General features: G+C 44.9%; 2 protein-coding genes and 1 pseudogene across 2 annotated transcripts in view; 1 reads left to right on the top strand and 2 right to left on the bottom strand.

Annotated features, from left to right (window-relative positions):
- TBP (TATA box binding protein) overlaps nucleotides 1-3,139 on the bottom strand; it is an 11,370-nt gene extending 8,231 nt beyond the window's left edge. Inside the window, exons 1-2 of the mRNA XM_006902405.1 lie at nucleotides 3,086-3,139; nucleotides 2,476-2,900 (exon numbers count right to left, since the gene is read on the bottom strand). Coding sequence (XP_006902467.1) covers nucleotides 2,476-2,900; nucleotides 3,086-3,139 — 479 coding nt within the window. The remainder of the gene's footprint in view (nucleotides 1-2,475; nucleotides 2,901-3,085) is intronic.
- Nucleotides 3,140-7,376: 4,237 nt separating this feature from the next.
- LOC102871204 lies at nucleotides 7,377-14,409 on the bottom strand (annotated as a pseudogene).
- A 37-nt stretch (nucleotides 14,410-14,446) lies between these two features.
- Nucleotides 14,447-14,743, top strand: part of PSMB1 (proteasome (prosome, macropain) subunit, beta type, 1) — a 9,054-nt gene continuing 8,757 nt past the window's right edge. Inside the window, exon 1 of the mRNA XM_006902404.1 lies at nucleotides 14,447-14,553. Coding sequence (XP_006902466.1) covers nucleotides 14,489-14,553 — 65 coding nt within the window. The 5' untranslated portion in view covers nucleotides 14,447-14,488. The remainder of the gene's footprint in view (nucleotides 14,554-14,743) is intronic.

Here is a 14,743-nt window from a genome sequence, read left to right as displayed (position 1 = left end):
CCCAAAATCTCTGTAAATGTTTATGAAAATTAATAAAATATAATTATAGGGAAAAAAAAAAGGAAAATCCTCTCTCAGAAAAAAAAATGTTAACCACTAGAAAGACAGACAGACAATACCATAACAAGAGTGTGAAAAGAATGGGAATCCCAGAAGTTAGTTGTGCTCACGCAAAATCTATACCTAAACTAAGAAGCTATTGTCCGAAGAGAACAAGGGGAGAATGCATAGCTTAAAATCAAGAAAGGTGTGTGTCAGGGCTGTATCCTTTCTCCACACTTATTCGAGCTGTATGCTGAGAAATCATTCAAGAAGCTGAAGTTTATGAAGACTGTGGCACAAGATTGAAGGAAGACCATCAACAACTTGCACTGTGCAAACGACAGACCTTGCTTGCTGCAAGAGAGGCGGCCCTGAAGTATGTCCTGCAGAAGATGAATGACTATAGCCTTCAACATGGTTTGCAACTCAACATGAAGAAAGCAAAAATTCTCACTACTGGACCAATAGGAAAAAACATGATAGATAAAAAATTGAAACTGTCAAGAATTACCTCTCGCTTGGATCCAAAATCAGCATTCTTGATACTAGCAGTCAGGATATATAGAATTGAAAAAATATGTAGTCACGGACCGCTCCAAAGTCCTGAAGAGCAAAGTTCACAGCTTAACGACCAAGGTACAAATGACTGGAAGTCATGGTCTTTACAATCACCTGCTATGCATCTGAGAGCTGGACAATGAATGACAGAAGAATTTATGCCTTTGAGATGTGGTGTTGGAGATGAGTACTGACTATCTCATAGACAGACATGTCCTGGAGAAAGTGCAGCCAGAGTGTTCCTTAGATCGTGAATCTTTGTCTACATACTTTGGGCATGTTGTTAGGAAGGGCTATTCTTTGGAAAGGGACATTATACTGGGAGAGATGGAGGGTCAGCAAAAGAGAGAATGATCTTCAATGAGATGGACTGACAGTGACTTTGGCAATGGACTCAAGTATGTCAGAGATGGTAAGGATGGCACAGGATAGATAAGATCTGTTGTTCACAGGGTCGCTATGAGTTATGCTTGAATCAATTCGACTCTAACACCACTACCCACAGTAGTAGCTGGAGACTTCAACACACTACTTTCAATAAAAGACAGGACAATTTGAAAGAAACTGAACAAAGATGTAGAAAATCTAAACCACAAAATTGCTGTATGCTGTTGTGTCAGAACGGATTCATAGCTGACCTACCAGAGGTTATAAATCACACAGAAGGAGACTGCCCACCTTTCCACCATAAAGCATATAGTGGATCCAAACCACCTGCATCTGCAACATAGCTCTCCTTACCACTAGAATACCCTTACAAAATAAACCAACTTGTACAATTAAACTTACAGACATACACAGGGTACTACACCCAACAACACTCAATATATATTCTTCTTCAGTGCAGACTGTATGTTAGGTCACCAAGCAAATCTTACTGAAATACTAAAAGACATCTTCTTAGACCACAATGCTAAAAATTGAGAAATCAACAAGAGGATAAAGGAGAAAACATTATGCACTTGGGAGCTAAGTAACAACTTGCTTGATCACTGCTGGGTTAATTTTTTTTTTTTTTAAATCACACACAAAAAAAATTCTTAAAACAACTGAGAATGAAAATAGAGAATACCAACATCTCTGGGATACAGCAAAAGCAGGATTGAGAGTTTATAGCAACAAGCAAACACATCAAAAAGGCAAAAGAATGAAAATCAACTACTTAACCCAACACCACCAACAATCCTACAACCATAGAACATAAAAAATTATGAAGGGCAGAAATAAATGGTACAGAAAACAGAGAATTCAATCTATCAACAAGACCAGGAGTTGGTTTTTTGAAAGGCTTAGTAACATTGACAAACCACTGGCAACCTTAACAACAACAACAACAACAAAAAAACCCAAATAGAAATGAAACAGGTAATGTCACAATACAATTAACTGAAATAAAAATGGTAACAAAAGGATATTATGAAAAGCTATGCTCTGACAGGGGAACTCTAGAGGCCTAATTGTAAGAAGCTGTGCTGCAATCCCAAAGACGCATGGTTCAAGTATATACTAGCAGCTCTGCAAGAGCAGGAAAGGCAGTCTCTTCCCATGTGATTTACTGCCTTTGAATATCTGCTCACCTCAGACATCTTAGTTATCACATATGAGGGCCATACCTTAAACACCTCATCTATCACCCACAAGGGCCTCACCTCAAACACCTCAGTTATCACATATGAGGGCCACACTTAAGACACCTAAGTTACCACATACAAGGGTTCCCCCCGACCTCTAGGCCATCACCCACAAGGGCCACACCTCAAGACACCTGGACCATTACACACACAAGGACTATGCCTCAGAAACGGGGTGTATCTGAAAAGCATACTACACCCTAGAATGGGGTGTCTGAGGACAGGGAGAAACATAAATACTCACTGCAGCTGAGGTACAATTCCAGAGCTCTCGGAAGCTGGTGTGGCGGGAGTAATAGGGGTCATGGGTGTCATTGGGGATGGGTACAGTGGGGTGGTGCCTGGCAGAGGCGCGGTTGTAAGAGTCTGAGAGTGGAAGAGCTGGGGGGTTTGTCCTGTGGCCCCTGTGGGCGCCTGCTGGGATGTGGACTGCTGGGCTGTCGCTGCCACTGCTTGCTGCTGTTGCTGCTGCTGCTGTTGCTGCTGCTGCTGTTGCTGCTGTTGCTGCTGCTGCTGTTGTTGCTGCTGTTGTTGCTGTTGCTGCTGCTGCTGCTGTCGCTGCTCCTCCAAAAGAGTCAGGCTGTTGGTACTCTGGATGGGCTGTGGTGTCAGGCCAGTGCCATATGGCATCATGGGGCTGAATATTGGGATCCCAGGGGTCAGTGCACCCTGCAGAAAGCAAAGTACAGAGGGTCAGGCTGGCTGGTGTCTGCAGGGTTTGCCTGGTGGAAAAGCAGGTGAGAATACACAAAGACCCTTCTAGTACCTGTAGGCTCTTAGTGTAGGAAGAGAATGAAGGCAGGGCCCCAACCTTATACCTGAGCTCTCCCTGTTCCCTCTTCCCACTGTGTTACCTGTGGGGAGGCCAGGCCCTGGGCGTATGGTGGGAGGCTGTTGTTTTGATCCATGGTGCTCAGTTCTTGAAGGACCAAAGCACCTGCTAAATATCACTCTCAGCACTTAGTCTTCTCCCAAGAGCATCACCAGAGTAGTCTTAACAACTTCGTCTCTCTTTGGGTTATCTTCACACATACCACAAGGTGATGGTGCTCTGAAAACAGAGTGTAGTTTACAATACAAACATAGTTGGATTACAATTAGTTTATAAACGGGTTCATGGTTTTAAAAAGCAAACAACAGAAAAAAACCACACAAGCAACATTTCTTTTTGCCTTATAATTCCAGTGCCTAACTTTGCTACAGGAAGCTCTGACAGCTTGTCAGAAGGGAGTGGCACTGCCAACCCAAAGGTAGGGCCTCTGGTAGTTCCAATTCACCAGCAACTCCACATGAGAAAGATGGGCAATTTCTTTTCATGTGATGTACAGCCTTCTATGCAATCTGCACACTGATAGTCAGCTATGAGTCGTTTACAGCTCAAAAAATGGAATTTTTGAGAGCCATCCCACATTCCCTGTAACGGCTAAATTACCAACAAATAAAGCAAAGGCTTCTATTAATATTTACTGAATTGTTTTGTTATGTGTTTTATTTAAATCTCTGGTCATGTTCAAAATTCAGGTGTCATAATAAGAATTAATATATTTGAGGAGAACAATGGGAAAATAAATTTCTAAGCATAATGGTCAAGAAAAATGTACTAAGCACAATACACACAAGCAAAACTCACGTATTTAAGTATTATACTCATTTTCATCTTCTACAATGACTTTAAGTGTAAAGGTTGATAAACACTGGATTGGAGTAAGTACTTTCTCATTTAATCATGACTGAACTCCTACTTTAATAAAAGGGAGCACATGGGCCTTGTGATTAAGAACCTGCGCTGCAAGCCTAGAGGAACGCAGTTCAAATCCACCAGGTGCTTACTGGGAGAAAGATGGGCAATCTCCTACCATGTGATTAAACTGCCTCTGAAAACCCACTGGACAGTCAGCTACGGGTCCGCTCCAACTTGACAGTACTCAACAACAACTTTAAGAGAGGACTGTGACAGAGTTGTACAATGAGATATTAAACATGTTGTTGTTAGGGACATCAAATCAAGTATAAGTCACAGCCACCCTCTAACTAATGGATCTGAACCTTGACCTATCCTGGGTCATCCTCATGGTCTTTGACATTCTAGAGCCCACTGCTGCAGTCACTGTGTCAATCTATCTCACTGAAGGCTGTTGTTCTTGTTATTGTTATGTGCCATCGAGTCGCTTGCGACTCATAGCAACCCTATGTACAAGAGCTCTAAATGCTGTTCTATCCTGTGCCAACCTAGCCATCTCAAACGCATTTATTCCCACCGCTCCAGTCACTGGGCCGGAGGGTCAGGAGTCTTTGCTGCTGCCTGCGCCCCGCACTCCCACTGCAGAAAGCCGCCAAGTACGTCGCCAAGCCCAGTGACGGCCCCGCGAGAGGCCCCGCGCCTCTCCGCGCCCGGCCCGCCACGGCTCGACTATTCCCAGGAGCCTCGGCCACAGCTAGAGCCCCGGCCTCAACACCTCCGACTCCCAAATAACGAGAAAAGTGGGAAGTAAACGGTTGTTACCCGAAACTCCTAAGGCGACCAACCGCACGCAAAACCAAAGGCCAGCTACGGCCCCCAGCCCGGCCCCACTGAACGCGGCGCTTATTTATGGCGTCACTTCCGCCAGGCCGCGCGCGGCTTCAGCGGGCGTGTCCGGAGCGGCCTGACGTCACTCCCTGGGGAGAAGCTGCTGCGCGTTCGGGGCGGGGCCGCTATGTCTGAGCGGTTCCTGATTGGTGGTTGCTATATGTGGGAAAGCTATTGATTTTTTTAAATGGTTTTGGGGTCTTTTTCTTTAGCTGGCTGGGTAATCCTAGTCTACCGCCCCCAAGCCATGCTCTTTTCAGTTGTTGTTGTTGTTGTTATGTACTGTCGAGTCGTTTGCGACTCGGAGGGACCCTATCCTGTGCCAACCTCGCTGTCTAAAACACATTCATTCCCACCACTCCACTCACAGAATCGATCCATCTCATCGAGGGTCTTCATCTCCTTCGCTACCCCTCCACTCTCCCAAACACAATGTCCCTCTCCAAGAACCAGTCCCTCCTTGCAACACGCCCAAAATATGTCAGACGAAGCCTCAGAATCCTTGACTCCAGGGAACATTCTGGCTTCACCCTCTCCAGGACAAACCTGTTTGTTCTCCTAGCAGTCCATGTATTCAACACTCTTGTCCAGCACTATAGCTCAAAGGCATCAATTCTCTTTCTATCATCCCTATTCACTGTGCAACTCTCCGATGCATAGCACGTAATTGCAAAGACTAAAGCCTGAATCAGGCGCACCTTAGTCTCCAGCCTGACGTCGTTGCACTTCAGTACTCTCGAGAGGTCCCGCACAGCCGACTTTCCCAATGCAATTTGTCTTTTGATTTCCCGGCTGCTGTTACCAAGAGTGTTGACTGTGGAACCAAGTAAACGAAATCTCTCCACCATCCATCCTGATGCTGTCAATTGGCCCAGTAGTGAGAATCTTTGTTTTCTTGATATTGAGCTTCACCTGCTGGAAAGACTGTCTCCTGTAAAGATTTAAAGCCTCAGAAACCTCGAGTCATAACTGACCTAATGGCAGCGGGTTTAAGGATGGCACATATAGAACTGTGATAAAGGCAAATAAATCCCTTGCACCTAAAAAAAAAATCCATCTCACTTCTTGAAATCGGTGGATTTTTTGTTTGTTTACTTACTTATGTTTTGTGATCAATAACCAGAAACTCCCTGTGGGTAGGAATGCTTCCTTCATGCTCACAAAATTGCCGGTACCGGGCACAGGGTCTGACACCTAGCTGGTGCTCAATATACAGCTATGGAATGAATAATTGAGAATCTGATCCTCACTAGAGGCCTCTGGGAAACTTCAAGGAGAAGGCAGCCCTAGAAATTCCATATAACTTACCTATTCTATTGCTCAGAATATACTTCAAGAAAAAGAGAACTGAGGCTTAAATGGAGACTTGTACACCAGTTTTCATAGCAGCATTATTCACCATCACAAGAACATGGAAATAGCCCAGATGTCCAACCACAGGCAAATGGATTGAGAAGTTGTGGTACATTCACACAGTGGAATACTACGCAGCACACCAGGAGCAATGATTTTATAAATTACTACCTAACTTGGGAGGGACTGGAGAGCATAATGCTGAGTGAACTCAGCCCCATAAGGACAAATATCTTGTGTGAAAGACAATGTATTCAATCCAGATTGAAGACTGCAAGCGCTTCAGTTTCTCCTCAGTTTCAGCGAGCAGGGTTGTGTCATCTGCATAACGCAGGTTGTTGATGATTCTTCCACCAATCCTTTTTTTTTTTCCTCCTCGTACAGCCGAGCGTCTCGGATGATCTGTTCTGCATACAGATTGGAAAGGTATGGAGACAAAATACATCCCTGACGGACCCCTTTCTTGATTTTGAACCATCCAGTGTTTCCCTGCTCTGTTCTGACCACTGCCTCTTACTTCCTAAGCATCTGAAAGGTGGACGATGAATAAGGATTAAAGAAGAAGATACGATGCCTTTGAAATGTGGTGCTAGAGAATAGTATTGAAGATCCCATCAGTGCAAGAGAGGAAGACGCTCGAAGAGATGAAATGACTCAGTGACTGGGGCAGTGGGAGTAGGTGTGTCAGAGACAGTGAGGTTGGCCCAGGATAGAGCAGGATTCAGAGCTGTAGTCGCAAACGACTCAATGGCACATAGCAACAACAATCCCATGGACTGCCAAAAAAGCACCCGTGTCTTTACAGAAAGTACAACCAGAGTGCTTCTTAGAGACAAGGATGATGAAGCGTCATCTCATATACTTTGACATGTATGTGGTCAGGAGGGGCCAGTTCTTGGAAAAAGACATAATGCTGGCGAAAATGGATGATCCAAGAGAAGAAGACCTTCAACGAGATAGATTGACACAATGACTGCAATAAGGGGCTTAAGCATATCAGAGAGGCTGGGGGTGGCACAGGATTGGACAAGGTCCAGATTCATTGTTCTGGGGTCATAAGGTCACTATGAGTCATAGTCAGCTTGATGACACCTAACAACAAAAGCAACAATTTAGCTGCTGTCTAGTCCGTTCTGACTCCTGGTGAGTTTCCACTGGGTTTCCAAGGCTGTAAATTGCCCCCTCCCCCCGCTGTGTATTATCTTTAATTCTGTCCTCTTCATTCACATCGCCCAGAGATCATTTCGTCCACTGCTCTGTTTTGCAGCCAGTCTCTTGTCTCTTCCTTCAGCAATGGTAAGGCAGATACCCTTTCCTCGGGGAAGAGAGGTTTATTGTCTTTAAAGTCAATAACAAAAATGCTGGCCGGCTAGGTGGCAAAGATATTGCCACTGGCATCTTTCACATGAACGACATCAAAAGAGCCAAGATGGCTCTCTCTGTTAGAGATCACACCAATTCTTCCCCAATTAACACCTTCACTCACCATGCACAGGTTACCAGTGTCAAGCTCGATGAAGTCAGTAATCTTCCCAGTCTCCAAATCAATCCAAATGCTGTCATTCACCTTGATGAGAGGGTCAGGGTAGTGGATGGTTCGAGAGTCATGGATCACCAGATAAGGGATTTCTTTTTGCCCACAAAGATCTTTCTTATTTTGCATAACTTGTATTTTGTCTCCAATGTAGTGGGTGAACAGCAAATCAACCTTTGGTGTCATAGGTCAGACAGAAATTCTCTACAGTCTTGTCAATGCTGATTACATCCATATAATCAGTAGGGTAGGTTATATCAGTTTGAACCTTGCCATCAATCTTAATGAACCACTGCATGCAGATTTTTTTTTTTTACCTCATCTCCTGTCAGGTCATTCTTTAGTCGGCTTCTTAAGAAAATGATCAGTAGCAGATATTCTCTCTGTTTGTTGAGCCCGGTAGATGGACGAGGAGCAAATAATACACCAGTAATTTTGTCCAGCATCCAATGCTTTGGAGCTGCTACATGCTTCAGATGCTTCCTGGGACCATGAGCCTTGGCACATGAAAGCACCGGGCAAAGAAAGAGGATCCAGTTCTTCCAGCATCCCAAGAAAATAGAGTCCGCAAGGCTGTAAATCTTAACAAGTTCAGACTGCCTTATCTTTCGCCTGAGTAGAAGCTGGTGGTTTTATATTGACCTCTGTTCACAGCCTAACCTAAAAGCCACCAGGATTCTGTATAATTCATATGGCCCATTGTGATCATCTGGGACACTGATGTGCCAAACATGGTAATGGTTACTCATGGTGGACAGTGTTTGCTGGAGCTTCCCAACTAAAACAAGCCTGGAAGCAGGAGCGGCATCCACTTCCGAAATGGCTTGCCTCCGGAAACTATGAACAGCGCTCAGGCCTTTCGTTCATAGGGTCGCTATGAGTCGACTACGACTCGACGGCACCTAACAACAACAACAACATGGTGATCATATATTGTGCTTTGTTTCACTACTTCCATTGTATTTTGTGTTACCACAAGGATGTATGCTCCTTGAGGAAAGCAAATTAAACTTTTTTTTTAAATTGAGAAATATGTGGCAAAGATAGCATCAGGAGATGCAAAAAGTATAATACTGTAAACACAGAATAAAGGGTGATGAAGATAGAGTGAATGACCTCCACGAGCTCTCCAAGAGGGGAGGACTCCCTGCCCCCAAACCAACAGCATTAACACAAAGCTGATTGCTATGGAATCAGACATGTCCTCCACACACACCTTCCTACAATTTCTGTACCAACTGTCCCTCCCCAGGCTCTTACTACTTCTCTACTAAGATCAATAATTCCTTGCAATGGCCACACAGAATATATCATGCTCACAAATTATGTGGTTATTAGGAAAGTCACTCATTCACTCAATCATTGGCATCAAGTCAGAACTGATGTGTAGCTGACCATCTGTTTAGTTTCAGATGCTGGAAATGAACGTCACAGCAGGAGATGACCAATCATTCTCCCTCAGAGCCACAGGTGGATTCAAACAGCCAGTGAACACAGGCTTTGAGTTAGCATCTCAACTCGAAGTTACTGCCATCGGGTCAGTACAACTCACAGAAAACCCATGAACAAGAGATCTGAACTCTGCTATCCTGCACCATCTTTGTCATCCCTGAAATGTTTCAGTCCACTGCAGCAGACACTGCATTAGCCCATCTCATTGAAGGTCTTCCTCTCCCTCATTGACCCTCCACTTTCACAAGCATGAAGTCCTTTGCCAAGGAATAGCCTTTCCTGATAACATGTCCAAAATATGTGAGATGAAGCTTCATCAAGCTTGACTTCTAGGAACAAACATTCTGGTTGCACTTTCTCCAATACATTTCTGTTTGTTCTTTTGGCAGCACATGGACTGTTCATAACTCTTCTCCAACACTGCAACTTGAATATATAGACTCTTTCTCTGTCATCCTTATTCATTGTCCAGCTCTCAGATGCTTAACAAGTGATTGGAAAGACTGTAGCATGAATCAGGCACATCTTGGTCTTTAGGCTGACATAACTGCTCTTCAGAACTTTGAAGAGATCTTTGGAAGTAGAGTTATAGTTATCCAGATCTCCTGACTGCTGATACCAAGGATATTGACTGTGAATCCAAACAAGTTGAAATCGTTGACTTGACAAATTCAATCTTTTTTCCATCTACTATGTGCACACCAGTTCTACAGGATGCATTGCCTTTGCTCGGGAAACATTATGACTAAACTTCAGAGACATTGGTCCCAACATAAGGAACTACGAACAGCTGATGTGTTTGGAATCATAGAAGCCAAGGAAGCTTCATATATAAGCTATTAGATCAAGGGCTGGTCAATGGGAGATAGATGTGAACGGAGTGGGTAGAAGTGAATGGGTATCCTGGTGGATGGTGGAGCAGGGAAATAAGTGGGTAAAGACACATGTGCCAAAGGCAGGGACAACACTGACAGTAATGGTTAACTCCACAATAAGGGATATACCTTTAACTTGCTGGTCTGTCTGATACTTCTCTAAATCTGAACATTCACATTAAGACAGACTAGGAAGATGGATCCACTTCTGAAATAGCAGGCCTCTGAAAACCCTATGTACAACAGAATACATGTAGATAACAGAGAGGGCAACTGAGGTTGAACTTTCAAGTATGGAAGGAGGTATCTACTATGTCGATTGGAAAAACACTCATTAACAACCTACAATATGCAGATGACACAGCCTTGCTTGCTGAAACTGAAGAAGACCTGAAGCACTTGATGCAAAAGGTCAACGACTGTAGTCTTCAATATGGATTGAAACGCAACATCAAGATGACAAAGATTCTTACCGGTGAGCCAATTGACAGCACCATAATAGATGGAAAAGAGACTGAGTTTGTTAGCAATTACAGCTTTCTCAGATCTCTAATAAACATTCTTAACACCAGCAGTCAGGAAATCAAAAGATGAATGGCATTGGGAAAATCTGCTGTCATGGACCTCTCCAGGGTGCTGAAGAGCTATGATATCAGTCTAGATACAAAGGTGCACCTAATCCAGGCCTTGGACTTCTCAATAACTTGCTATGCTTCAGAAAGTTGGACAATGACTAAGGATGACAGAAGAAGAATAGATGCCTTCAAGTTGTGGTGCTGGAGAAGTGTCTTGAACATACTGTGGAGTGCTAAGAAAACAAATAGGTCTGTCTTGGAGAGAGTGAAACCAAGTTTCTCCTTGGAGGCTAGGATTTTGAAGCTCTGCCTCACTTTCTTTGGGCACATGGCCAGGAGGGTGGATAGACCTCGCAGGAGAGGGAGACCCCAGATGAGATGGATTGGTACAGTAATGGGAGATGGAGATTGGTGTGTGGGAATTAGTGAGACTGGCTCAGGACCGGGAAGGGTTCAGAGTTGTTGTACATAGGGTCGCTAAACGTCGCAGGCGACTCAATGGCAAACGAAAACAATAACATACTATGACAGGATTAGAAGCAGGAGTGGCATCCACTTTCTAAATAACATGCCTCCGGAAACTCGACGAACTTTGATAAACGTCGATAGTTGTAGAGGAGCTTCAGGTCTTTTGTTCAGAGGGGTGCTATGAGTTGTGCTCGACTGGAAGACAGTTAGAACCAACACTGAATGACCTGCCAATAGAATAAACAAATCAGTCTTGAAAGACATGCAATCAGAATGCTCCTAAGAGGCAATGATAGTGAAATTCCATCTCACACACTTTGAGCATTTTTAATGGGTAAACACACTTTGGAAAGGGATATCTAAATACGAATCAGGTCCTGCATGAGCACAATGAAGTGTTCTGAGATCCCCATTTTCTGACATTTTATTGACAATTTACTATGATCCAATGACATATCAGAAAATGGGAATCTCAGAACACTTCATTGTGCAGTTGAAGATGGCACAACCCTGCTTGCTGAAACTGAGGAAGACCTGAAATGCTTGCTGAAGAGGGTCAGGGACAGCAGCTTTCAGTATGGACTGAGGCTCAATGTCAAGAAGACAAAGATTCTCACCACTGGACCAATTGGCAGCATCAGGATAGATGGTGAAGAGATTGAGATTGTTAACAACTGTAGTCTGCTTGGCTCCACAGTCAACACTCTTGGCACCAGTAGTCAGGAAATTAAAAAAACAAAACAAAACAAAAACGTATTGCAATGGGAAAGTCTGCTGTTAGGGGACCTCTCCAAAGTACTGAAGAGCAATGGTTTCACTCTGGAGACTAAGGTGTGTCTGATACAGGCCATGGTATTTGCAATCACTTGTTATGCATCAGAGAGTTGGACAACGACTAAGAAAGATAGAAGGAGAATTGATGGCTTTGAGCTGTGGTGCTGGAGAAGAGTATTGAATGTACCATGGACTGCTAACAAAACAAACAGATTTATCCTGGAGAGGGTTAAACCAGGCTGATCATTGGAGGAAAGGATTCTGGGGCTTTGTCTGGCATACTTTGGACATGTTGTAAGGAGGGACAGGTCCTTGGAGAGGGACATCATGCTTGGGAGGGTGGAGGGATGGCACAAGAAGGGAAGACTCTCTATGAGGACGGTTGATTCAGTGACTGGGGTAATCAAGATGGGTGTGTCAGAGGCAGTGCGATTGGCACAGGGTAGAGCAGGGTTTAGGGCTGTTGTACATAGGGTCGCTATGAGTTGCAAGTGACTCAACAACACATAACAATAAACAATAACCACACATTCAAACACTTTACATAGCCAATAAAATAGGTAAACATCTTGCTGGTATTCACAGTTTTAAGTCAAGATCCATCTGATATCTTTTGTTCCTCCTACTCTTCTGAATCCAGCTTGAATTTCCCTGTCAACATACTGCTGTGACTGCTTTTTTATGTATCTTCATCAAAGTTTTACTTGTTGTTATTGTTATGTGTCGTTGAGTTGCCTGCAACACCTAGCAACCCGATTCACAATAGATTTTAACTCTGACTTATCCTGAGCCAATTTCATTGTCTCTGACACACCTAACAATCACTTTGTCAATTCATCTCATTTAAGGTCTTCCTCTCTTCTGCTGTCCTTCCACCATTCCAAACGTGATGTCCCTCTCCAAGGACTGGTTCCTCCTGGCAACATGCCCAATGTATGTGAGACAGAGCTTCAAAAACTTTGCCTCCAGAGAACAACTTCTCTTGGTAGTCTATATAGTATGTTTAATGCTCTTCTCCAGCACCACAACACAATGACATCAATTCTTCTCTGTTATCTTTATTTATTATCCAGCTCTATGATGCATAGCAAGTAATTGTGAAGACCATGGCCTGGACCAGGCACAGCTTAGTCTCTAGACTGACATCTTTGCACTTCAACAATCTGGAGAGGTCACTGACAGCAGACTTTCCCAATGCAGTAATCTTTGGATTTCCTGGCTGCAGGTTCCAAGAATGCTGATTGTAGACCCGAGCAAGATAAAATTGTTGACAATATCAGTCTCTTCTCCATCTATCATGGTGCTGTCGGTTGACCCAGAGATAGAATCTTTGTTTTCTTGATGTTGAACTTCAGTCCATATTGAAGACTGCAGCCCTTGACTTTATGCAGAAGATGCCTGCATGTGATATTTATGAGAAATCTGTTCCATGGATTAAATTTTCACTCAAAGCAACTCTGTAGAATAGACCTACCTCTTGTAATCTTCAATGACGAGAACTCGAGTGGTGTCCTCTATGGGTCATACAGCTATCCCAAAAGAAGCACCTCTGTGTCAATTCAAATCTATAAGTGAACCCTCAGGAGAAAGACGGACAATCTATAACCGACGAAACGCACTGGAGACAATCATGACTTGACAGTCGTGAGAAAGAATCTTTCCCGAAGTTAACTGCCACATCTTTCTTTCCTGCAATAGGATGTGGATTTTAATTGCTAATCTGGAAGCAGTTCAGTGTTCTGCTGAGTAGAGTAACGACTGTCAGTCCTGAGGTTTCCTTGGACGTTTATTTACGCGTTCTGTTGGATTACCTTTCTTTGGAACAGACATGTATATAGTGGACCCTTTTTGATCAGAACAACAAACAAATCTGTCTTGGAAGAAGTGCGGCCAGAGTGCTTCTGAGAAGTGAGGATGAAGGAACTTTGTTTCCCCTACTTTGGACATGTGATTAGGAGGGAACAGTGGCTGGAGGAGGTTATCCTGCCTGGTAGAGTTAGTGAAATACAAGACCTTCAAGGAGATGGGTTTAAACTCAACAACCATAAGGATGAGGGAGCTCTGGTGGCCTAGTAGAAGCTGTGCTTCATCCCCGAAGACACGGGGTTCGAATGCCCTCCTGTGGGATTTAACTGCCTCTGAAAACCCGCAGGAGGGTCAGTTGAGACTTGAGGATACGCAAGAAGTATGCAACCAACGAGGATGGTCCAGGCCAGGCACGGTCCGGGGTCTCGGGGCCCGGGGTCTCGGGGTTCGGGGTCACGGGGTCAGGAAGAATGCACAGACATCTAATAAAAGCAGTGCATTCACGTGTCTGTCGCCCCGCGTTTTTGCTGCTATCTCTTTAGTTAGACCACTCTCCCGGATGGTGTAGACTAGAACCTTCTGTGAAAGAAGACCTTAGACGTCTTTTGTGCTTTCAGCAAGGACAAGGTACACAACCACCACGCCAGGAGGCGCTGGCGTCCGGAGCAACGAGGGGAGCGGGGCAGAGCGGCCCGTGGGCGGGCCCCGCGTCAGGAGGCCGGACGCGCGCCAGTTTCCGGTGGAGCGGAGGGCGGGGAAGAGCCGTCGCCATCTCGCCGTGAGACAGCAGCAGTGAAAGTGGGGTGATGTCCTCGGCCACTGTCTTCCCGTTACCTCGCCGCGACCTGGAGATGCAGCCGTTCTGCGCCGCGGGGCCGGTGCAGCAGCGCTTTTCGCCCTACACCTTCAACGGAGGGTAAAGCCTGGGACCCGCGCTGCCGCCCCCTCCGGCCTCCTCCCCGCCGCGGCCAGGCCCGGGGTGGGCGCGCTGACCGGTTCCCGCGGGCCCCCTCTCCGCGCTCGTGGTTTCGCACACGCTCGCCTCTTCTGCCCACTGCCCGTTTCCTGTTGGCGTGCGCCTCCCGGCCCAGCCTGTCTTCTCAGGG

Source organism: Elephantulus edwardii, unplaced genomic scaffold, assembly GCF_000299155.1.
Source record: "Elephantulus edwardii isolate Elephantulus edwardi_28Jun2011 unplaced genomic scaffold, EleEdw1.0 scaffold00409, whole genome shotgun sequence".
Lineage (NCBI taxonomy): Eukaryota > Metazoa > Chordata > Mammalia > Macroscelidea > Macroscelididae > Elephantulus > Elephantulus edwardii.
This window is presented reverse-complemented; position numbering and strand designations above follow the sequence as displayed.